The sequence below is a fragment of the Melospiza melodia genome, chromosome 5, assembly GCF_035770615.1.
Source record: "Melospiza melodia melodia isolate bMelMel2 chromosome 5, bMelMel2.pri, whole genome shotgun sequence".
Taxonomy (NCBI): Eukaryota; Metazoa; Chordata; class Aves; order Passeriformes; family Passerellidae; genus Melospiza; species Melospiza melodia.
In genome coordinates this window covers 77414764-77437476 of record NC_086198.1, presented here as the reverse complement: position 1 = coordinate 77437476, position 22713 = coordinate 77414764, and the positions used below count along the sequence as shown (strand labels likewise).

The 22713-nt window shown below is 45.2% G+C and overlaps 1 protein-coding gene across 5 annotated transcripts in view; it reads left to right on the top strand.

Moving 5' to 3' along the window:
- FGFR3 (fibroblast growth factor receptor 3) overlaps positions 1-20306 on the top strand; it is a 54840-nt gene extending 34534 nt beyond the window's left edge. The window contains exons 5-17 of one of the 5 annotated variants that reach the window (XM_063157534.1): positions 1208-1331; positions 1746-1936; positions 6462-6606; positions 9182-9369; positions 10248-10396; positions 10489-10610; positions 11859-11969; positions 12104-12294; positions 12978-13100; positions 14865-14935; positions 16350-16487; positions 17003-17108; positions 17195-20306. In XM_063157534.1, coding sequence (XP_063013604.1) covers positions 1208-1331; positions 1746-1936; positions 6462-6606; positions 9182-9369; positions 10248-10396; positions 10489-10610; positions 11859-11969; positions 12104-12294; positions 12978-13100; positions 14865-14935; positions 16350-16487; positions 17003-17108; positions 17195-17359 — 1824 coding nt within the window. In that variant the 3' untranslated portion in view covers positions 17360-20306. Of the gene's footprint in view, positions 1-1207; positions 1332-1745; positions 1937-5198; positions 5350-6461; positions 6607-9181; positions 9377-10247; positions 10397-10488; positions 10611-11858; positions 11970-12103; positions 12295-12977; positions 13101-14864; positions 14936-16349; positions 16488-17002; positions 17109-17194 lie in introns of all 5 variants that reach the window. The other 4 variants (XM_063157533.1, XM_063157532.1, XM_063157531.1 and 1 more) reach the window with 4 other exon arrangements.
- The last annotated feature ends 2407 nt before the right edge of the window (positions 20307-22713 follow it).

The window sequence follows — 22713 nt, the reverse complement described above, 5'->3', positions numbered from 1 at the left end:
TTTGGAAAGCATGTGGATGCAATTTATGTGTAGCAAAAGAGGTTAAATGACTTCATATTTGAGTTCACCTGCTGCAGCAAGAAATCTCCAGAAGCAATTACACCCTTGTTTTTTTCCATCAGCCCCTGACATTCTGTAGTGCAGCATTATTGTAAATCTCCTATTTCTGTGTCCTTGGGGTCACCTTCAAAATGTTTAATAAAGTTAAATGTTCTGCTTTGGGCGGCAGAAGGCATCAAATTAATATCCAGAGATTTGGAGAGCTTTCATATGCTATGCACCCTGAAGTCATCTTTGTTACTGTTGGTTGCTTTCTGTATTAATTCAAGATTTGCTTTCCATATCCATTATTTCCTCTATAATCATTAGAAACAAACGTTCTAGCTGAGATCACAGGGCAGCAGGTCAGGGTGGAGACAGGGGCTGTGCTTTCCCTTCTGCTACTGAACCACCATCAGTTCTGGACATGAGCCACATCCAGAAAACCATCTAGTATAAAACTTGGTGCCAAAATAGAACGGCTGGCCAAGCATCCTAGGGACCAGATTAGAGGCTGGACACGTTTGTTCCTGTTTTTTAGAGGGAATTCAGCGGACTAACTCAGCTGAGAAACCTGTTTCTGTTCAAATGCCATAACCTGTTGCCTCCAGAGCGCACACATTTTAAAATACAGCTCAGAATAATAAAATATATAAAATACATAAAATATAGATCCTATATGATGCCTGTTGAAGTCATTATCTAGTGGGAGGTGCCACATTCAGTTGTCAGCTGGCTTTGTTATTGTGATTATTGTGGAAACATAGAACTCCCCATTGAAATCTCAATGTGTTACATTGTGTTGCATCATTTTTGCATTGGTCTTAATGCCTTTTCTCACTAAGACTTGACAGAATTCACAGAATCACTGGACTGGAAGAGACCTTAAAGATCATCGAGTCCAACCCATGCCCTAACGTCTCAATTAAACGATGGCACCCATGGCCACATCCAGTCTTTTCTGGGATGGTGACTCCACCACCTCCCCGGGCAGACCATTCCAGAACTTTATGGCTCTTTCTGTCAAAAACTTTCTCCTTTTCCTGTAATTAACCTTATACACGGGTCCTTGTGATGTTCGAGCTTCCTCTGGGGCCCGAGTGTGTGGAAGCTCAGTGATTTTTCATTGGTTTGCAAGGTCTTTAAGTGTTTTGATTTCTTCTCCCAGCTGCGCCACCAGCAGTGGAGCCTGGTGATGGAGAGCGTCGTGCCGTCAGACCGAGGGAATTACACCTGTGTCGTGGAGAACAAATATGGCAACATCAGGCACACCTACCAGCTCGATGTGCTAGGTGAGACCCCTCTGCTTTCCCTCAACAGCTCATCTGTGGCTCTGTGGAATAGCTGCCTGATAGGATATGGGAAGCAGGAGCTTGGTTTCTTTCCCTAGGTGTTGGATTGTGTGTCTTCTAAAACCAGAACAAGCTTCTTTTTGGCCAACAATTTGGGCTCACATCTGTGATCAGTAAATTACTTAGTGGGTCTGCAGAGGGCCAGAGAAGGAATGGGAAGGCTGAAATGCCACCTCCCTTCCCAGGTGGTCCTTCCCCATCTGGCTTGAGAAGCCCTGGGTAGAACAGTGATCAGGACACCCTAATTTGTGCCTTTCCCCTGAAAAGCCAGAAGATTAACATTTCAGAGGAGAATACTTGCTGGGGCAAAATAAGGCAAGTAAATTGGGATTTCCCCTCTTTTCTGTTTTTCAGAAAGGTCACCCCACCGACCAATCCTGCAAGCAGGGCTCCCTGCCAACCAGACTGTGGTGGTGGGGAGCAATGTGGAATTTCACTGCAAGGTCTACAGCGATGCCCAGCCTCACATCCAGTGGCTGAAACACGTGGAAGTCAATGGCAGCAAGTACGGACCCGATGGAACCCCCTATGTGACAGTGCTGAAGGTTGGTACAAGCTCCTCCTTCTCACCCTCAGGGCAGTCCTTCTGTAAGCCTGGCCAGTGGATTGCTCTTCTTTTTGGAGGGGATACAGCAAAAAATGTCCTGAAATCGATATTCCAAACTCTTCTGTTTGCCAGAGATAACAATACTACTGTGGTGGCACAGATAAGCAGAGTTGTAAGAGCTGAGGCAATTGTGAGAAATGCAGCATAATGAAAGAGCTGTCAGATTGCATTTGGCCTAAAATTGTAAAAACACCCTTTTTTTTTTTTTTTTCCCCACAGCTTCAATGGAGGTATTTTCAGGGTTTATTAAAATAAAAGTCTCCCAACTAAAACACATTCTTCCTTTTCCAAGTAAGCACATTGCAGCATGCACATACCAAATAATTCTGAACTACCAGCACCTGAGAGCCAATGTAATCTTGTTCCAGCCACTAAATTTGTGAACATTGCTGTTATCAATGCTCAGAAAAGCCTTTTTTTTTTCAATTGAGCAAAAAGTACATAGCAAGACTTTACTTTGTTAAAATGCTTTCTTGAAAGGCAACAAAGCCAGGGGATTTGGCTCCCCTCAACCAATGTAAATATAAAAGCAGGGAATAGGGAGTGAGGAGCATATTGGACTTCTAAAATACTTAAAAAAGGACAGTTAAAGGCATCATGTGGTGGTTTTTATTAAAATATATAGGGCCATATGGAGTTTTTCTGGCTCTGCAGTTAGTGCTGAAAGCAGATTTTGTATATGCAGCTTCAAGCTGAGGCTGTCCTGTGTGTGGACATTCCCTGTGCACATCCTGCTGCACACACCCTTCTTCTCTTTGTATGAAGTTTGAAAAAAAAACAACCACCACTTATCAGACAGTATCTACAAAACTGTAACGCAGCCAGATACATTATAATAAAAGCCAGAGACCCTGGAAATAATCACACAGATTGAAATAACAGATTGGTTGGAAGAAATGGTTGGAGACAGTTCTTCAGGACTGGCAACATGTGCTTCTCGCGAGCTTAGAAAACTTTTTATTCCTCGCCACCTCTCCAAATGTGTTTGAATTATGCATATTTGAATTTCCCCCTGGTTTCACAGCCCAGCACCAAGCTCTGAATAGCTGGTTGTGTCACATGCCATCTCATATAGTCTCCGAGCTCCGTGTGTGGTCCCCGTGGGATAAAGTGCTACCTTTTGGAAGTTTGCGAAGCGGCTGTGAACAGTGCCTTGTGTCACAAGCACAAGCCCCCATTTTGCTTTGCTGTGGCAGAGAACATATAAATAGTCCTTATAAACAGTGTTTTAAAATTAAGTTGGAGCTGCACCGGGGTGGGTAGGTAATTAGAATTGCCAAATACCTCCTCTTCTGTGGACGGCAAAGGCTCCGCATTCCTCGAAGGGGAGCACAGGCAGGCGTTTGAAAGCACAAGTTTTGTTTGGTTTTATGTTTTTTGCTGAATAGGACCAGCACACGTCTATTTACTACTTCTGGTTAATCAGGAATGCTTTGAATTGTGTTAATGCCGGCATCAGCGCTGGGGCACGGAGCATTTCCATTTTGGGATGCATCTTTTGTGCGCTAGTCCTGGGCCTCCACAGAGCTGTGTCAGGCCCAGCTTTGCAGGGATTTTTTTTTTTTTCTTTGCCTTTTAAAATGTGGTGTGCTTGTTTTCTATATGTAAAGATGTGATAAAATGATCTTGCTGTGGTCTCAGGGCTGTCCATTGGTGTTATGGAGCCGTTTCCCTCATGCCATGCAGTGCTGCTGCCTTGCCCCAGCATCCTGGCAGGGCAGGGATGCTGTTAACAGCCCCCCTGCCCACAGAACTGCTCTCTCCTGCCCTGGGAGGGAGATAAGGCTTTTTTATCAGCCTGCCCTTCCCTCCTGCTTTCAGGAGATTTTGTGGAGTGTAGGAGCTGCTTTGGGGCAGTTTAAGTGTGGGGAATATCCCATGCTCTGTCGCAGCAAGGGAGACAGAGAGGTGCCCAGCATGTGAAATTCCTCCCCTACACCTAAAGGGGAGGGTGAGGGGGTGTCAAACCCCACCCAAGTCCAGATGGATAAGTTGAATGCTTTACTTTCAAACCATTTTTTAAACAGCCTGACAAAACCAAGCCATCACCTGCATCAGTTCCTGAAAGCCTGAGCTAATTTGTGATCAAAGAAAACCCCTTTTTCTTTGCAGAAGAGCACTAAATGCATTCCAGTTACAGAAGGGGGCTGGCAACACTGTGCCCAAGCTTTGTCAAAAGCTAAATAGTACATTCTGCATTGAAACATGCCTGGTTTAATTATAAACAAGGCAGCAGCAGCAGGCAGGCACGTTTCCCCACTAGTCAGGGCAGACAGACTTGCACGTAAGCCTTGGAGATGAGCTCAGGTCAAAACTGGTGGTGTTTGTCATCAGACATGGACACTGGGGCTCCTCTCTGGTGCCTCCTCTGGGTTCAGTTCCTAATAACCTATCAGAGCTGGCTGCCCCAATGATTTTAATGAGCTGCAAGTCATATTGGCAGGATCAGGCTTGGAAATGAAAGGCATCAAGCCTGGGCTGGAGAGTGTAAGACCAAAACAGAGAAGACATTTGCTTTATTTTCATTTCCAGAACTGAAGCTTCTTCTGAGGCCACTTAAAACAGTTATGCATTTTCAGCCAAAATAAAAACAACTGTTTAGTGTTTAGGGAAAAGCTGGTGTGCTGTTGTGGCAGTATAGAAGAAGATAAATAAACCCATTGCTTAAAAGTCTGAAGTTTGTTTGATTTATGTACACCACTTTATTTAGTAAAGAAGAGGCTCCTATAAGCAGTGGAAAAAATTACAGCTAATTTCTGAAAGGCAAAGTCAGCAGCAAGTTTCAGACCGCCACTGCTTATATTTTGTTTCCAAATTCTATTTTGGAATCTGATAATTGAAACAGTATTTGCTGAGCCGGGTTGCAAACAAAAATCTCTGCTTTAAGCCCTCTCTCTGGTGCTCCTGTCTGGGGAGTTATTCAGAAACCATGAGCCTTTGAGTGCTGTCAGATGGAGAAGGGGCAAACTGGTCTGTTTTTACATAGAAATGGCATGTGTGAAGGGAAGGGAGCTCACCTGCAGCTGGTTTGGGGGCCAAAGGCAGCTTCTTTTCACCAGCCAGGTGCTGGGTGAGGTGTCCCAGCAGCCCAGCGTGAGCCGGGGATGTCACCACAGCCGTGCAGTCAATCCTAGCTGATGTAGGTGCCGTGCAGCTATTGTTTGGTTTACTGAAGTTCAGGTTTCTGTCTATTCCTGCAGTCTTGGATCAGTAAAAACGCTGAAGCCGATGCTAACCTAAATCTGTTCAATGTGACAGAACAAGATGAAGGAGAATATCTGTGTAGAGCCAACAATTTCGTAGGCATAGCCGAAAAGCCATTTTGGCTCCACATTCGCAAACCAAAACCAGGTAAACCACAGACTCTGTCCCAAGGCCCTGGCAACTGCAAGAATGAGCTATAACATTTTTAAGAATCTAGTGATTAAAATTACTATTCATTTTGTATTATACCCTGTCAACTGACGCTGAATGGCTTTATCTTATTTTCTTGCTAATTTTTTTTTACAAGACTGTAACGCCTATACAGCAATTGCCATGGAAAAATTCCCACAATAAAATGACTGTCAAATTTTCCTATCAACTTTTCATACTTTTATTCCTTTCCTTTCCTTTCTTTACAATTGAGTGCTGATAACAGAATTGCATGTTAATGACCTGTGATGTTCCAAGCTCTGGAAAACCAAACTGTTTTGAGTTTTCACCTACAAAACTGAGTTAATCAGTTTTGTCCTTTGGAGAAGTAATGGAGAAATAAATATCAACATTGGCTCATGCAAGCAAACATGTTAACTAGAGAGGAGAACCAGTCTCATGGGCTCTGGGGTTTGACTCCAGCCTAGAGGGTTTGACTGCTGTATTATTCAGTACCACTGCAGGAAAGTTCCTTACAGGCACCCTTTGGTTATCAGCCAGATTTCCACTGCAGTGTCAAGGTCTGTGTAATCAATACATGGATTTGAGATGCCCACTGAAGAAATTCTAAAAAATTCTAGAGTTCTATATTTTCAATGAACTCATGAACCATAATGTTTGTATATTCCTCTGATCAGCACTTGAATCTTTCCCCACTACATCTCCCCTCCTTCCCCCTTTCTTTCTGACTGTCCTCGTTTCCCATCTCTCTTTCCCCACTCCTGTACTCACCTCACTAACCCAAAGTCAGTCATATTGTGGGGGCAATTTTTCATTTGGATGCTTTTGCTTGCATGCTTCTTTAGTGGGACAGAGTAAGAACCTGGTGAAGGGAACTTTTTTTTTTGTTTTTGCTTTTGACTACAGGTTGCAGAGGGGAATGAATAAATAAATGCGGAAGATGGGCCATTGGAAAATAATAATAAAAAAAGAAAAGAACCACCTTAATCTGCTTTTGAAATTTGCCTGTGGTGTCCTCACACTTGCTGGGAATGTGGCTTATTCTCTGTTTTCCCTCTTTCTATATGTGTGTGTTTTTTTCCCCCTAGACGGCAGGTGTTAACACAACGGATAAGGAGCTAGAGATTCTGTACTTGCGAAATGTTACTTTTGAGGATGCTGGGGAATATACTTGTCTCGCAGGGAATTCTATTGGGTTCTCACATCACTCTGCTTGGCTGACGGTGCTACCAGGTATTTCCTTCTGTGCTGGCCTCTCCCTCCCTCTCCAGGATGTTTTGCTTTGGAAATGCCAAGTTCCCGGAGGCTGCAGCAGGGGTGTTTTCCAGAGAGGTCTCTTCTCTGGGATTTGCTGCAGACGCCTGTTGCATACTTGCAGCTGACTCTTTTTGCATTGCATCTCAAAATTTAAATTATTGCAGTAATGATAAAATGCACAGAATTTTTTTTTCCTGTCTAATAACAGGGAGGTATTAACAGCCTCTTTCTTAGGGCTGTTAAGTGCCAAAATAAGGAGCTTTGTCTTCTTACACTGACAGTGGGAGAAGAAAACCTCCCCATCAGATGATCCAGGGCACCTAAATTGGACATGAACTGTGGATCATCTTATGAAGGATCCTTTCTGTCTGACCTCATATCTTAACCTAAAATTAGATGCATAAGTGTCTGGTGTGAGCACACCCTTCCCTGCCTGCAGCATTATTTCCACTTCATGGATGAGCAGGCCAAGATAGCGATCTCAAACAGAAGGTCAAGGAGAGTCATCTGTAGGCAGAGCACAGGCGTCCTGGCTCCCAGGGGCATTGCATGCTGCCTGCTCCAGCTGGGATCGATGAAAGCTGCAGTGGGCTTGAAACCCGAGGCCGGAGTGACCTCAATTTTGTGGTCCTTTCATGTGCAAAGCTCTTACTGACAATGAAGCCAGCACAGAATGTGCGACAGAGAGAGCTGTTCTGCAAAAGGGGGAATGAGGTGTGCTGCCCCCTCCACCTGCTGAATCTGCCTCTGGCTGCAGGGCCGGCTTGAGCACGGTCCAGGGAAGTACCAGCAATATTCACATTGAATCTCATAGGTGCTGTGCCTTGCAGACAGTGCAGAAGCAAACCTTGGGTATGTTCAATAGCCCCCTACTGAAAAGGCACCCAAAATCCTGAAGAGCCCACTTTGATTTACCCAGTCATGACCACATTTGGGTCCATCTCACAACACATCCATCTCAGGATGTGTTTAGGAACCGGGAACTTTGGCATTTCTAATCTTGACTTTATCTGTGCGGGTGATTTGGATGTAATCACTTTTACTGGGGCTTGAGAAGGTCTCCTCCATGCCCAGCCCTGCTGCCAGTGGGATCTGCTGATCTTTTCTGTTTATTTGCCAGCTCTGTAATAGCTGATCTGATCCTGTTTCTGTTTCTGACATCCACTGGATGAGAAAACATTTCCTTTGGTTAGAAGACTAATTTCTCTGTTATTTTCAGAATATCATGATATTGTCTCATCTGACTCACACTCTGCTTTTACAGTTTATGATTTCACACCTCTTATTTAAGCAAAAAATATGCAGGAGAAAACTGACCAAAAATCAAAAAGTAGAACTTTATTTTGAAGTCAGATGCAGTGAAGGACAGCTGTCTGAGCAGCAGCAGGCCCCCACAGAGAGGGGTGCAGGATACAGCCCACCTGGGGAACTTCAGCTTGCAATGCCCTGTCCATGCTACAGGAGGAGGGACAGAGCAGAGGGCAAGGCAGCTGCAGTGCCAACCACAGTGCCTGATCCCAGGAAATCTGTTATCCTGTCATGTGGGAGGAGATGGCCATTGGCAGGATCAGGCCCTTCACAGCTGGCACACAGGCTGGAGCAGCCCCAAATGTCACCAACAGCCCTTTCTCCATGTCCTCCTGGGCTCTGCCACCAAACACTTGAAACAGAGCCTGCTGCTGCCAGGGAAAGGCTCCTGCTGCTTGCTGAAGGGACTGCTCAGCAATGGACACGACCCATTCCTGAGCAAACCACACCAGCATGACTTCATCATAAAGCTTCCCACTGCTGACTGTCCCTCTGATGCCAGCACACCTTTGGGGGACAGAAAATCAGTCCCACTGTGGCTCCTTCCTCTGGTCAACATGCCTGTCCTGAAAGGAACAAGGGGGAAAACACAGCTGACCTATGCTGGTCTCTAAGAAGCCTTGCAAGCAGGTAGCCACTGCTGATGGGCTCATGCCATCACCCTCCTGGCTATGCCACCTCTCTGGGACAGACCTTCCAGCCTCTTCCCAGCAGAACTAAGTTTTCATTAAATAATTAAGCAGATTTTTCCCTTGAGACTTTCTCCCTGTGAGACTTTCATCCTCACTGCTGGGTGCTGTTCAAGCCCCTTGGTCCCTCAGGGCAGGCACTGGTCGGGTGGAAATGTTTGTTGGAGAATCTGAATCAGCAAAGTGCAGCAAACCCAGTCCTGCACATCCAAGGCATCCCAGCCACCTTGTGTGGGTTTGTGGAGAGAGCAAGAGCTTGGTCAGAGGGACAGCACAGATGTGTGAAGATGCCTTCAGCCTAGAGCAGTGGTTTTCAATCTGTGGACTGGGGGCTCTTAAAACCCAAAGTAAAATGACCCCAAAAAGGGCAAACTGAACTAATGTTTTAGCTACAGCTGCAGGTGGAAAACCACTGGCCTGGGAGAGTCCCTCACTAAAGTCACTGACACTGACGTAGCTGAACAAGTTCTGCCCAGATTCCCTGTGCTGTATGTGTAGTTGTGTGTGGGCAGCTGCCCAGACTGTCCTGACTGCCATCTCTTGTCACCCTGCAGCCGAGGAGCTCATGGAGATGGATGATTCGGGCTCAGTGTACACTGGCATTCTCAGTTATGGCACTGGCTTTTTCCTCCTTCTCCTGGTGCTGGTCTTGGTGATTGTCTGGAGGATGAAAATGCCAAACAAAAAAGCCATGAACACCCCCACTGTTCAGAAAGTCTCCAAATTCCCACTCAAGAGACAGGTAACAGAAAGTAGATACAAGATTCCTATTCCCCTCTATGGTATCCCTCCTTTTTTTTTTTTCCTCCTCCATCTCTTTGAAATTCTCTCTCTAGGTGAGAAGCTCCACCAAAAAAACATTGCCCAAGAGGGACATAATTTGGCTGCAGCCTAGAAGTGTAAAATAAATGATATTTTATTTGTTTCTATGCCCATGGAGCTTTGGCAGAGGTGTCAGCTGACTGGTTCGTGAGCAGCCCCCACTGCTGTTTGCCTTGTCCAAGAGGTTTTGGCAGTGCAGCTGTGAGTGCCACAGAAAACACATCTGGCAGGGGAAGTCCAGTCCAGGCTCCCTGGAGGAGTGGGGATTTGGGGAGAAAAAGCGCTGGTTGTGCTCATTCCTGCTTTCACAGATGTCACTGGTGAGCCCAGAGCTGTTCCTGTGATGGTGGCAAAGGTCCTCTGTGAAGTTAGAGATGTCCTGCTGCATGAAATTGCAGAGGGGCAGGACCAAAAGACAGCATGTGAAACCCCACAGTGAGGGGTACAGTACAGATTTCAAGCTTTGGCTGCAAGCTCCCAGTGGGCATTGACAGTGCCAGGATGGAGAAGTCACTTCATAGCCTGTATGGGCTGTGGAGATGCAACAAAACTGGATGGGTTACACCTCCTCATACTGGAGGGCACTGGCTGACCTGTCCCTCTTTTCCATCTGCTAAACACTTGACCACAAATGCCTAAAGGAGTGGATTTCTGCAAGGGTGGGGGCATTTCCCAGTTAGAAATTCCCAGAAATCTGTCCATAGGCCCAGAGAGCTCAAACCTCCTCAGTGATCCATCTCAGCCACGGCCTGCCCTGGAGATACAGTTGGCAATAACACTTCATTTGCTCTACCCAAGCAGGTGTCGCTGGAGTCCAACTCTTCCATGAATTCCAACACGCCGCTGGTCCGGATCACGCGCCTCTCCTCCAGCGACGGGCCCATGCTGGCCAACGTCTCCGAGCTGGAACTGCCTCCAGATCCCAAGTGGGAATTGACACGCTCTCGGTCAGTCAGAGCCACGGGCTGGGGTCTCTGTGCCTGCTCGCAGTGTCCCCACACCAGGGCCCCCTAACATTCCTGTCTGTTCCTCCCTCCAGCCTGACCCTGGGGAAGCCGCTTGGCGAGGGCTGCTTTGGCCAAGTGGTGATGGCAGAAGCCATTGGGATTGATAAGGACAAGCCAAACAAGGCCATCACAGTTGCTGTCAAGATGCTGAAAGGTATGGGGAGTCCACAGAGGACAGAACAGCATATTGTACTGGGATTTCCTCTCTGCCTCTCTTTTAAGTCTTTTATTCAAACTAGATACAAACAGAAGAAAGCAGGAACAGCCTCTCCTCCCCTTTACCCACATAGCCTGGGGGTGAGGGCTGTCCCTGGAGAGCAGGCAAAAGTGCAAATCCCATCAGGAAGAGGGACTGGGAATTAACCCAGTTCTCTGCCAGGGGGTAATAGCATCCCTGACAAGAAGGGGAATCCCCCTCACTTCTAGCCAGCTCCATGAATCAGCCCACTCCTTACTCCTCCCCTAACCAGCGCTGCCTGTTCTACCAAAAGCTTGTGCAGCAATCTCAGATGGAGTTTGCAGAATTTCAGCTGACAAAACTCCTTCTTGAGGAGCTTTTTCATTGAGGAAGCTTGGCCCCAGACACCTGAGAAGTTAAAGGGAGACAGAAATGGGGGATTCAGTGGGCTCCTCTGGATAAGTCTCCATTTCCCATCCTGCCCCCAGGCACAGTATCCACAGACAGCTGAGGAGTTCACCTGGAGCAAGTAGGACAGTGAGCAGCCTGGGCTTGAGGTTACATGGGGGGACATTGGGTAAAAAAAATAATATTTCTTAAGAGAAATGGGTTTGGTTAATTTACATTTCCTTCATTTCTTATCTGAAACAGGTTTGGTACATTTACACTTCCCTCGGTCTTTTCTGAAGTTGGTTTTGGAAGTTAGGAGCATTTCCATCTTTCCAAACCAAAACATTCCTTTGGGGAGGTTTTGCCAATTTTTCTACTTTTGTAGATAGATTTTTCTATTTTTGTAGAGAAATTGCAACTTTTCATCCAAAAAATACATTCCCTCCCAGCCCTGACCTTCCACCATCATTAACTGCTGTCCCCTAGAACTGAGGGACAGATGCTATCTGAAGAGCAGGTACCAGGTACCAAAATGTGAATTTTTTTTCTTTAATACTTTGAGGATGAAACAGAAGACAAAAGGCATTATTGATTTCCATATGAACATTTACCTCCACTTATATGTTCTTTTGTCTTTTTTTTGTTGCCATGGTAGTAGGTTTTTTTTTTTATTTTGATTCTTCTTTCCAAAGTAGAATAAAGCCAAATACTTCCATATTCTGAGTACTATTTCCCCATCAAAGCCCCACATGGCTGCACAGCAGTTGTAACTATATCCCTAAACACTCATTTTCTTCCTGACATTTTTTTGTTTTCCTCCTCCACTTTGTCCAGATGATGCCACAGACAAAGACCTTTCTGACCTGGTCTCTGAGATGGAAATGATGAAAATGATTGGGAAGCACAAAAACATTATTAACCTCCTCGGTGCCTGCACACAGGATGGTACGTAGCAGGATCGTGGGAGGCTCAGATTTGGCCCTCCCTTCTTTGTAATCACTGGCTGCCCAAACTGGCCCAGATGAGATTTGGGTGGTCAGCTCTTCCCCTGCTGGATGCTGATGTGCTGTTCCTTGCAGGACCACTCTACGTGTTGGTGGAATACGCGTCAAAGGGGAACTTGCGGGAATACCTCAGGGCACGGCGCCCACCTGGCATGGACTATTCCTTTGACACCTGCAAGCTGCCCGAGGAGCAGCTGACCTTTAAGGACCTGGTTTCCTGTGCCTACCAGGTGGCACGGGGCATGGAGTACTTGGCATCTCAGAAGGTGAGTTGAGAAACCTTATTTGGTAGAAGCCTTGGTCAAAGCCATGCATTCAAAGGCAGGGAATGCTCTGTGTGTGGGATAACCCCAAGCAAAACATTGCAGGCTTCTCCCTTTAGAGGCCAAATATTGCTGGATGAAGTATCTCGGGGTTTTGAAGCTGGAGGCTTCATCCATATGCAAAGTCCCCGTATGCAGGCTGCATTCCTGAACCATGCAGCTGCACAGCTGTCACCTGCCAGGACCATTAGCACCCACAAAATGCCTATAAAAGCACCAGTGACCCAGACCATTCTGTGAGTGTGCATTTTGGATGTAGTGGGGTACCTTAATTTGAAGATCCCCAAACATCACCCTGCACTTCCCTTCCTGGGGGAACCAGCACAGAAAAGCAGCTGCCCATCCCAGGGGAGGGAAGTTGGTTTTCTCATCCCTAAATCCCATCTGGAGAGGAAAAGCACGTGCGTGGCCATGCCGGCTCTGAGGCCACCAATTCAGTGTTGCTAAGAGGTGGCTCCCACTGAGCAGGCACGGTGGTGTGGTGACACACAGAGCCAGGAGCTGAGCAGTGCCCACAGCTTTATGAGCCTGGGAGTCAATGAAACAGCAGCTCAGCTCATAAACCACACGGTGCCGTTGGTTCCAGCTAACGAGCCCGAATTTATTGGCTTGCTCACCTTTCACAGTGCATTCATCGCGACTTGGCAGCCAGGAACGTGTTAGTCACTGAAGATAATGTGATGAAAATTGCTGATTTTGGCCTCGCTAGAGACGTTCACAACATTGACTATTACAAGAAAACCACCAATGTAAGTACAGAGCTGCCAAGTACACACAGTTCTCCTTCTGGCAGGGGGCTCGGTCATCCCTGCAGCAACAGGCCCTTGTCCCACATCTCCCTTCCTAGAGGGGCTTAGGAGGAAGAAATCTGACAAGGACTTCACCTGGTGAGGGACTGTAGATAGGCTGGTCCCAGGAGTCTATCCACCATCTGTTTTTATCCTGACAGATCCTGGTCCTGCTAGCAGCTGGTTGTGAGGTCTCAGCTCTGACCAGGATGCTTTAGACTAAGAGAAACTCAGGTTTCTCCCAAACAGGAATGGAGCCCTTTCCAGTCTGCTCCACTACTGTTCATAAATGACCCAAGGAGCTAACTTCTGTCTCACCAGAGCCCTTGACAGAGAAATGTCATTTCTTGTATACCTGGATCTACCTGTCTTTCATGTATTTCTCTCTTTTTTGCATCTGAGCTTCTTGACTCCACTGCCAAGTGTGAGAAGATGGTCCCAGACAAGGGCTGAGGCCTGGAGCTGTTTATATTTTCTGTAGAGATGAATTTACAAGTGAAGGGCTGAGAGAAGAAGCCCTGTGTCTTGGTTCAGAGCCTGCAGCAGATGTTGAGCCCTGAGGGAATCACAGAATCACACAGAATCACAGAATTTCAAGACTGGAAGAGACCTATAAGATCATCTAGTCCAGCCGATGTTCTAACTGTTCAACTAGATCATGGCAGCAAGTGCCACATCCAGTCTTTTTTTAAATTCTTCAAGGGATGATGCCTCCACCACCTGACTAGGAAAAAACCCTGACTAGGACAGAGTGAGGAGATGGCAGGGGAAGATTAAGGGCAGTGCAGAACCTGCGGGTCCTGGGATTGCAAGGGGTTTAAATGTCCAAGCAATCGTTTGAAGTCTACCATGTCCATCCTGATCCACTTCAATAGCATATCAGAAATCTTCCTTAATTGCCAGGATTTCTTAATCATAAATTAATAACAATTCTTGGGAATTTTAATCACAGATCAGATGGATTTTTCTCTGTTTGAGCTGTGTGGAACAACTGAGAGCATAATCCCATTTGTATACCCTGCCTGTGTCTCATCTCTAGTTGTCTCCCACAGTGGGTGAGGAGAGGACAAAATTCCTCCATATCCAAATCATGGTTCAAACAAAAAACAGTACTTTCTGTCTCCCTCCAGGGACCAAACAAAAAGCCCCAGAGAATTATGATTAATCTAGCCTTTCTCATCTTGTATTTCTCACATGGCAGTCTGTGTTTCTGACCCTGATGTAGGATGGGATCTGACCTCCTCCTTTAGCCTCCAGCAGGATCAGGATTTGTTTCTTAGAGGACCTGGCCCTTGCCTTCACTCTTTGGAAGTTTCCCTTCAAGTTGAGCCTAAACTGGGTTTGGACTTGGAGTCAACTCTACTTTCCAGACAAAGAGATGGAAAGTGTTGTCCCATGCTCTGCCACAGAGTTCACTGCATCTGTGAGCCCTGGATGCTGTTCCCATGCAAAGCTTTAGATGCACTGATATGCTAAACCTGCCTTGGCAGTGAAATACAGTCCTCTACAGAGAGCATTCACTGCAGAGATTGTCAGTGAAGATCCAGGGGATCAAATGCTCTAATCTGTTTATATGGCCACTGCTGCTTTGCCCAGTGACCGGGAAGGCAGATGTGGTTGTTAATGAAAATGTTTCAAACTGGATTAGAAAAGAAGATTCAGATGGTGCCATTGTGGCTGGGGGAATATGCTGATGGGATGTTCCCATTGTCTTCCTAATTACAGGGTCGGCTGCCTGTGAAATGGATGGCTCCAGAAGCCTTGTTTGACCGGGTCTACACTCACCAGAGCGATGTGTAAGCAAACCCTCACTTAAAAAAAAAAAATACAACAGGGAAATCAACACCTATAGTATCTTACAGACAAAAGTACTGCTAAGTATGACCAGGGCTCGTTCTCTGCTGGAGTGCCTGGGAATGCAAAAGTGCAGGAATTTATTCCAAGCTGCATCTTCACGCACGTGGTTTTATTTTGCTGTTAGCTGGTTGCTTTCATCTGAGGGTGTCTAGGGAGCTGCTGAAAAATTACTGGAAAGCGGACAGGTATTTCGTCCACTTTATAGATGAGGTGATTCATCCAGCAGTTGAAAAATACTGTGCCAAAAAAACCTCATGAGAAAAAAAATTACCCTCAGCATCCTCCACACTTTGCCCCAGACTGTTACACTTCAGTCAAGTATGTGGAATGAGCTTGAAATATTCTCTCTCTTGTTAAAATTGATCAAAGAATATTCAACAAATATAGTCTCAGATTAATTTTGTCATTTCATTTATTTTATTTTTTCTAATCCTGTCTCATCTGTTTTAGCGCCTCTGCACAGTAACCAAACAGCAGAGCAATCCTTACATGTAAATCAGTAACACATCTGAATTTTGCAAGGGCTGAAGCAGCTCCACATATACACTAGCTTTTTATTTTAATATTTGATCAATAATAGCATTTTTGTAGCTAGCCTGCCTTCTCCCCAGAACTCACCACTCACAACTGGACAAACAAATCCTTTCTATTTCTGTATTTTTCAGATATTTTGACTTTTATTGATCTTAAATCATACTTTCCTTGCTTAGGTAATGCTGAAGAGGGCATGACAGATAAATCAAAGCTAGAGAATGGGAGAGTGAGTGTGCATGAAAGCGAAACAGAGACAGATAATCCCTGTTTTTAGAAAGAAAATGAAGAAGGCAAAAGATAGTTTTGAAAAAAGGACTTTTAACCAGAGCACAGCTGCAGGACTGAAGTGTGTAACATAAGTGCTCTGCTGATTTTTGTTGGGGTATTTTTCCCCCGGCTTGGCCAGTGAAATGGGTGTTGTAACAAGCAAGTTTTGGTATCAGCTTGCACAATTAGTGGCCTGTGGTTCCAAGCCTGCAATTCAGTGAAGCCGTGCATGAATAATTTGATTTGTTCCATTCAGTGGAGCTGGTGGAAGACCTAACAAAGAGCTGGCGGTGATAGATGGGCTGTCACCTATCTGATTAAATGCTCATTTCAATTTCAGACTTGGTGCCTGGGATTTCTTTGCTATTGAGTTGGATCAGCAGAGATCTCCAAGTAACTAGTAAAAATGGCCTAGGCAATTAGTCATGCTATTGATGACTTTGTTAGCTATGCATGGCTGCACAGAAATAAAGCCAAGCAAGGGGGATGGGATATGGGGGGGCTTAGAAAAAAAACCTCATTGAATTTTAAAGATCTTTCTGTGGTTTCCAGCTGGTCTTTTGGAGTGCTACTATGGGAGATCTTCACTTTGGGAGGGTCTCCATACCCAGGAATTCCTGTTGAGGAACTCTTCAAGCTCTTGAAGGAAGGCCATCGGATGGACAAACCTGCAAACTGCACCCATGATTTGTGAGTGTGTGCTGGGGGCTGACCCTGCTGCACTCCCCATTCCCTCTGAGGCCAAATACACCCCACTGGGCTCTGGGTTCTGGGCTGTTGGGACATCCCCACTGGGAAATGGTGTGGCCATCTCCAGGTAGACTTTCCTCAGCCCAAGGCTGCTGAGTGACATGCAGCACCTCCCTTCACTGGGCAGATGGCACCTGGGGTGTAGCTCTGGTGTGTCACCTTCAGGACAGGTCCTCCTCCTGCTCTGGGGGCACGGTCATGTGTCAGATGATCACTAATGAGGATCATGGCTCCACAAAACCATCAGATGTTCAGTAATGAGGACCATGGCTCCACAAAACCATCAGATGTTCAGTAATGAGGACCATGGCTCCACAAAACCCTCCTCTTCCCCCCAGCTGGCCGTGGCTGAAGCTGCATTGGCCACAGCTGTTCCTTCAGTGATTTGGAGATGGGTGGGCAGGTGGGTGGGTGTCACTTGGCCACATGTGACTGTGCCATGTCCCCATGTGCAGGTACATGATCATGCGGGAGTGCTGGCATGCCGTCCCCTCGCAGCGACCCACCTTCAAGCAGCTGGTGGAAGACCTGGACAGGGTCCTCACTGTGACATCCACCGATGTGAGTGTGGTGTGATGGGTTTGGGAGGGGGTCACTTGGTCCCTGGCATGGGGGACCCCCAGCACTGATGTCTGTCACCCTGGCAGGAGTACCTGGACCTCTCAGTGCCCTTCGAGCAGTACTCACCGGCCGGGCAGGACACCCACAGCACCTGCTCCTCAGGGGATGACTCGGTCTTTGCACATGATCTGCTGCCTGATGAGCCCTGCCTGCCCAAGCACCAGCCCTGCAATGGCGTCATCCGGACGTGAGCACCCCTGGGCACGTGGACAGACAGACGGACAGACGGGCGGGTGGGCATTGTGCCCGTGGAGGCACGAGTGCAGGGCGCCGAGTGTGAAACCGTACTGAAGGATCTTCCAGTGGAACTATGTGATGGTGCCTGGAGATTTATGTTGTTGACAAGCTGTTCAGGGTAAAAAGAAAAAAAAGAAAAAAAAAAGACACTTTTTTTTTCCATCAATTTTTTTTTTTTTAAATTTTTTTTTCCCCCTATTGCTGTATGAAAAGTCAAGAAGCACTGTTTGGCCTGAAGGAACTAATCTCTTGCCAAGATGATCTATCCTAGATGATTTTTTGTTTGTTTGTTTGGTTGGTTGGTTTTTTTTTGTTTACTTTCCATTTTGTTAGGGATTTTTCCTTTACTAAGGAGAATGTTGAACCTGGGGGATGCTGACCTCCCAGCCTCCGCGTTCCGAGTGCCACAGTAACCGTTCTGTGCCTGCAATACGAAGAAAAGAGAAAAAGAAAACTTCCTTTAAAAAAAAAACAAAAAAAAAGTGTCAAGAATGTGGAAATTCTTCGCTTATGCAATCTGTACATGAACCTTTTTGGTGGAGCTGAAAAGCCACGTTGCCTGCAGGGATTCATATATTTATAAAAATATCTATATTTTTGTTGTCGTCGTTTTTATAGCTTCACGATCATACTACCCAGCTACATAGAAGGAATCCTTTCTGGAAGAAGAGAGAACAAAGCTAAGTAAAATGCAAATTTGTCATGGAGAAATGAAAGTAAAAATGGTGAAAAAGAGATGGTCAAGTCATCTGAAGTGTCAGCGCCTTGGCCCTTGCACGGGGCTGGGAGCGACGGGTCGGTGCCAGGGCAGGAGCAGAGCCCAGGGATGGCAGAGACCTGTGGGGTCCCTGGGGAGCAGAGCATCACACCCTGACCTTTGAGACCAGCCAGCTGGGGGGGAAAAAAGGAATAAATCTCATTTTTGGGGTTTGCCTGTTCTTGCTTGCCAGGGGTGAGTGGGGGGAGCAGCTCCTCCATGCACCCCTCATGGCCAGAGGTTTGGCTCCATCTACATGCAGTGACTTGGAGAAAGAAGTTACGGGTACCTGTAGGCAAGAGCCTTTAACTTATATCAAAAAGGTTTATTCCAGAGAATCTGTGTATATATCTATAAATATATCGTGTATATATATAAATAAATATATTGAAAGAAAAGAATGTATAATACTAATGCAACGTAAAGCAGTACTGAGAGAGAGTCTCAAAATACGAGCATTGCAATCTAGGATATACTGATCTGGGCAAAAGAAAAGATGTTTTTGATTGTCTGTTTTGTATCTTCACAGTTTTGTTTTAAAAATTGTACCTTAACATGTATATTTGTAAAGTTATTTATAGACATTAACATATCTGTTCATTGGTTTAAATAGCATAGCGTTACTGTAAACTTTAAATTTCACCAAACTTAAGGGTGTTTTTTTTAACTTATTAAAATGGAGAAAAAATATATTAATCAAGTTTTTTCTTTGTGTTTATGGGAAATATTGAAAGAATGTATAGATGTACAGTCCTTTAACAAATTACATTTAATGTTATAAATATATATATGTATTCATTAAAAAAATATTAGTTTATCCTGGATTGCAGTGAGCAAAGGTAAGTTTATTTTTCAATACATCACCAGTGGTTAAAACCAAACAAATAGCAGCAGAGAGATGATTTTTACGCATTTCAGAAAAACAGGGCCAAGAATTCTTCCATCAGTTTAACCACTGTGCATTAAGGGGGTGTGGGTGTTTATTTTTCTATTTTCAAATGAAGGTATTCTTTGTGGTCAATTTAATAACAAGTATGCAGCAAAGTGAAATGTTGACTTTGGATGGTGCAGGGTAGGTTTTTTTCTCTCCCCTTTGCCAGTACTGTTGTATTTTGGGCTTCAGAAATGCCATGTGAGCAAAATAGTGACACTGTTTGCAGGAGAGCTGCTACAGCTGCATATTTCTTTTGCATCTAACACATGGGAAAGTGCCAGTGATGCCTGATTTTTGGTGTTTAGAATGCTATGCTGTTTTGTTCCTCAACACCAGATAGCTGTGTAAAAGCACAGGAGTGACCTAAAGAATGTTAGCATGGATCAAGCTGACGGTGGAAGATGTTTGGGCTGAGGATTTTTTGTGGGTGGGTTGTTGTTTTTTTTTTTTTGTCCAGAAGACTTCTTTATGTACTACCAGAAGAGGCAAAGCAAATTACAGCCTGAATTCTTTCTTTTCATTTTTCTCTGGTGCATATTGCATATCAGTGTTTCAGAATAACAGAATGACAGCATCTCATTGAAAGATTTTTTTTCTTCTTAGAGCCACAGAATCCTTATCCTAAAATAAATAATTTATAGTTTGAGGTTACTTCAGTGGAAGTTTGAGAAGGTAGATTTCTATAGATTTTTGTTTTGTTGGAATAAAAAAAAAAGAATTTTTTGGTATTTTCTTACAAATGTCTGCTAATTGTGTACATTCCAAGTACTCGAAGCAAAGAGTTTTCCTGTACTGAAAAAAGAAAATGTACAAAACTGTGCATGGTTTTAAATGTTACTAGATATTATAAATATATATATAATTTATTGAGTTTTTACAAGATGTATCTGTTGTAGACTTGTTGACTTTAACATTTCTTATTCAATGCTTATATAGTTTTATAGCCTGGACTATTATCTTTAAAAGCTTAAAAAAAATTAAAAGTTCCAATTTTGTTACATTTTATACTGTTGATGTTACAATCCACAGGTTTGCATAGTGTGATTTTTTGCAATGAGCAACTCTGTTCAGTTTATTTTAATACTGTACTTCTGTGCCTGACAGCTGCAGCTGTCAAAGGTGTGAGATGAACACTAAATAAAACTATTCTGCTTTTGTTAACATGGGAAACTTACTTCTACCAAAAAAAATAAATAAACAAGTTGATAAATTTTGGGGTTTATTCCCAGTTGTGAGGGTCCTTTGCAAAACCAAGTGTTCCAGGCACTGGGACTTGTAGTGCCAGGAAGGTTTACATTTTTTTTATAGTGCGGCTTTTATAGTGCTGCAAGTCTTGGCCAGTTCAGGTTTTGTATTCCTAATAAATTGTAGCCATTTTGGTTGAAGGGCAGTCTTCTGTATTTGTTAGTGGGTGTATTTGTAGCCACACCAGCCATTGTGAGGTGTCAGCCCTGGCTTTGACTTTGGGGGGGCCAAGCAAGGGAACTCAGTAAAACCCGGTTTTGCTGCTAGCAGACAATGCAGGGAAAATTTGGGCCAATCCTACCAGCACTTTCATACAATACTGATTCCTACAAGTGATCCTGTTGGAATGCATCCCAGACACCTGGATGTGGGCATGCAAGTTTGCCTACCTGTGTACAGCCTGCCCACTAGCAAACCTTTGTGCTTTAAGCAGCTGGGCATGGAATGGCATGCATCCAAGGAGGTTGTATCTGTGGCACTGGGACTGGCACCAGCACTCTTCCATCTTAGATTAAAAAAATATTGAAAATTACATCAGGTTGGGGTAATTTCCTTGCCACTGTAAGAAAAGACACCCATTCTTTTAGTACCACTGTGTTGTGAGAGGAGTCTTGCTACCTGAAATGAGTTGCTTCCTTGCTTTAAGGACACACTTTGGTGGCCAGCTCTGAGCCCACCCACAGCAGGAGCAGCATGAGGACCAGCTCTGGCCATGCAGGGCTGCAGGCAGAGCATGGCTGAATGGCCTTTGCTGGCTCATGAGGCTAAATGGCCTTTTGCTGGCTCATGAGGAACTTGCTTCATCAGGGCAGGGTGCTGAGGATGTTGTGCTCCATTTGCCACCACCAGGACTGGAAAAGCAGAGAGGACCAGATCCTTCTGCAGCAGTGAGCTGTGGTGTACAGCACACCTGTGCTTGAAAGCTTTCCCAATAAAAGCCTGCTGGGCAAGCAGAGAACACAGAAATCAAAGTCACAAAGAGGAAAGTCTGTCCTGGTGCAGTGGCTGACCTGAACATGGTGCTGGCTTGGTGTTTGCTTTCCCTCTTGGGTTTCATGATGTCATTCTTCCTCTGCTGGCCTTTCCCCACAGCCGTGTTTGCTTGTGGCCCAGAAGGAGAGGGTAATATTTGACTTTAATTGCCCCACAATGCATCCAGTCCTAAGCCCAGGATGAACATTTGGCAGCAGTATGTGACGTGCATTGAGCAACGCACTAAACAACCTCAAGGAAAATTTGCAAATTTACTTGGTTAGGCTGTGCGACTGAGTGAATATCCCACTGCAGCTCATCTCCCCTTCAGTGGCTGCAGCCTTCCACCCAAACCCAAAATGCCCTTTACACATGAAAGAGTTATTTTTCAAAGCAAAGCAAAGCTAACGTCTTCTTTCCTCTGTGGGTGACTGCACAAATAGAGCCTCTCACTGGCCGCCGTGTTTCATAGCAACATTCAAATAAATTCCTAAAATTGTGATTTATTTCCATTGGTCATGGCTCCATGGTGAGACAGGGAGGATTTGGCAAAAGGAAGAAAAGTCTGAAGCCTTGCAAGTGTCAGTAGGAGAAGGCAGCTAGAACCAGAACAGCAAAGTTTCCTAGTGGTTGGTGCAATTTCAGACTTTCAAAGGAGGTGTTTCCTGCTGGTGACTCTTCTGAGCAAACTCATCCCTCCCAGGGGCTATATAATCTCCAGAAATGGGAATATGGAGACGTGTTGTGCTGATATTAAAAAGGAGAATAAAGGGTGAGTGATGGCTCTGCTCAACACAGCAGAGCTATAACAACAGGAGGGCACAGGGGAACAGCCAGAGGAGATGCCAGGAGCTGAAGAAATTTCATGGGGCTTGTGGCCCAGGACCATGGGCTCACCAGAGACAGGGAAATTATTTGTCCCTCTTGTTTATTCCCTCTTTTTCCTTCACTTTCTCAGGCATGTTAGCTTTCACTTAGTTCCTCTGTTTCATAACCATCGTGTTGTTTTTCACAAACAGCATCTCAGGTGTCGGTAACATGTCAAGCTGAAAAACCTTCATGCCCTGCCCCAACAAGATTGTTATCTAAAACCAAGAAAGAAATCATTGTTGTAGTGTGCAGTGTTGCAATCAGAGCCTCATGGGGACATTTCTGGCCACACACAACTCTGGGTTACGGTGCCCATCAAAGACCAGCTCTGTCTCAGACCTTTTTTTTTCCTTCGGTGGTGGTGTCTGGCAGGAGTAGGGTTTGGGGAAGCATGAAAGCAGAAGAAAGATATATCTCACCAAATGTGCAAGTGGGATTGGCACAGGAATGATTTTGCTGAAGATCAAAGTCTGCATCACACTCACCATCCATGGTTTGCTCCAGGTTCCTCACTGGTGCAGGAAAAACTG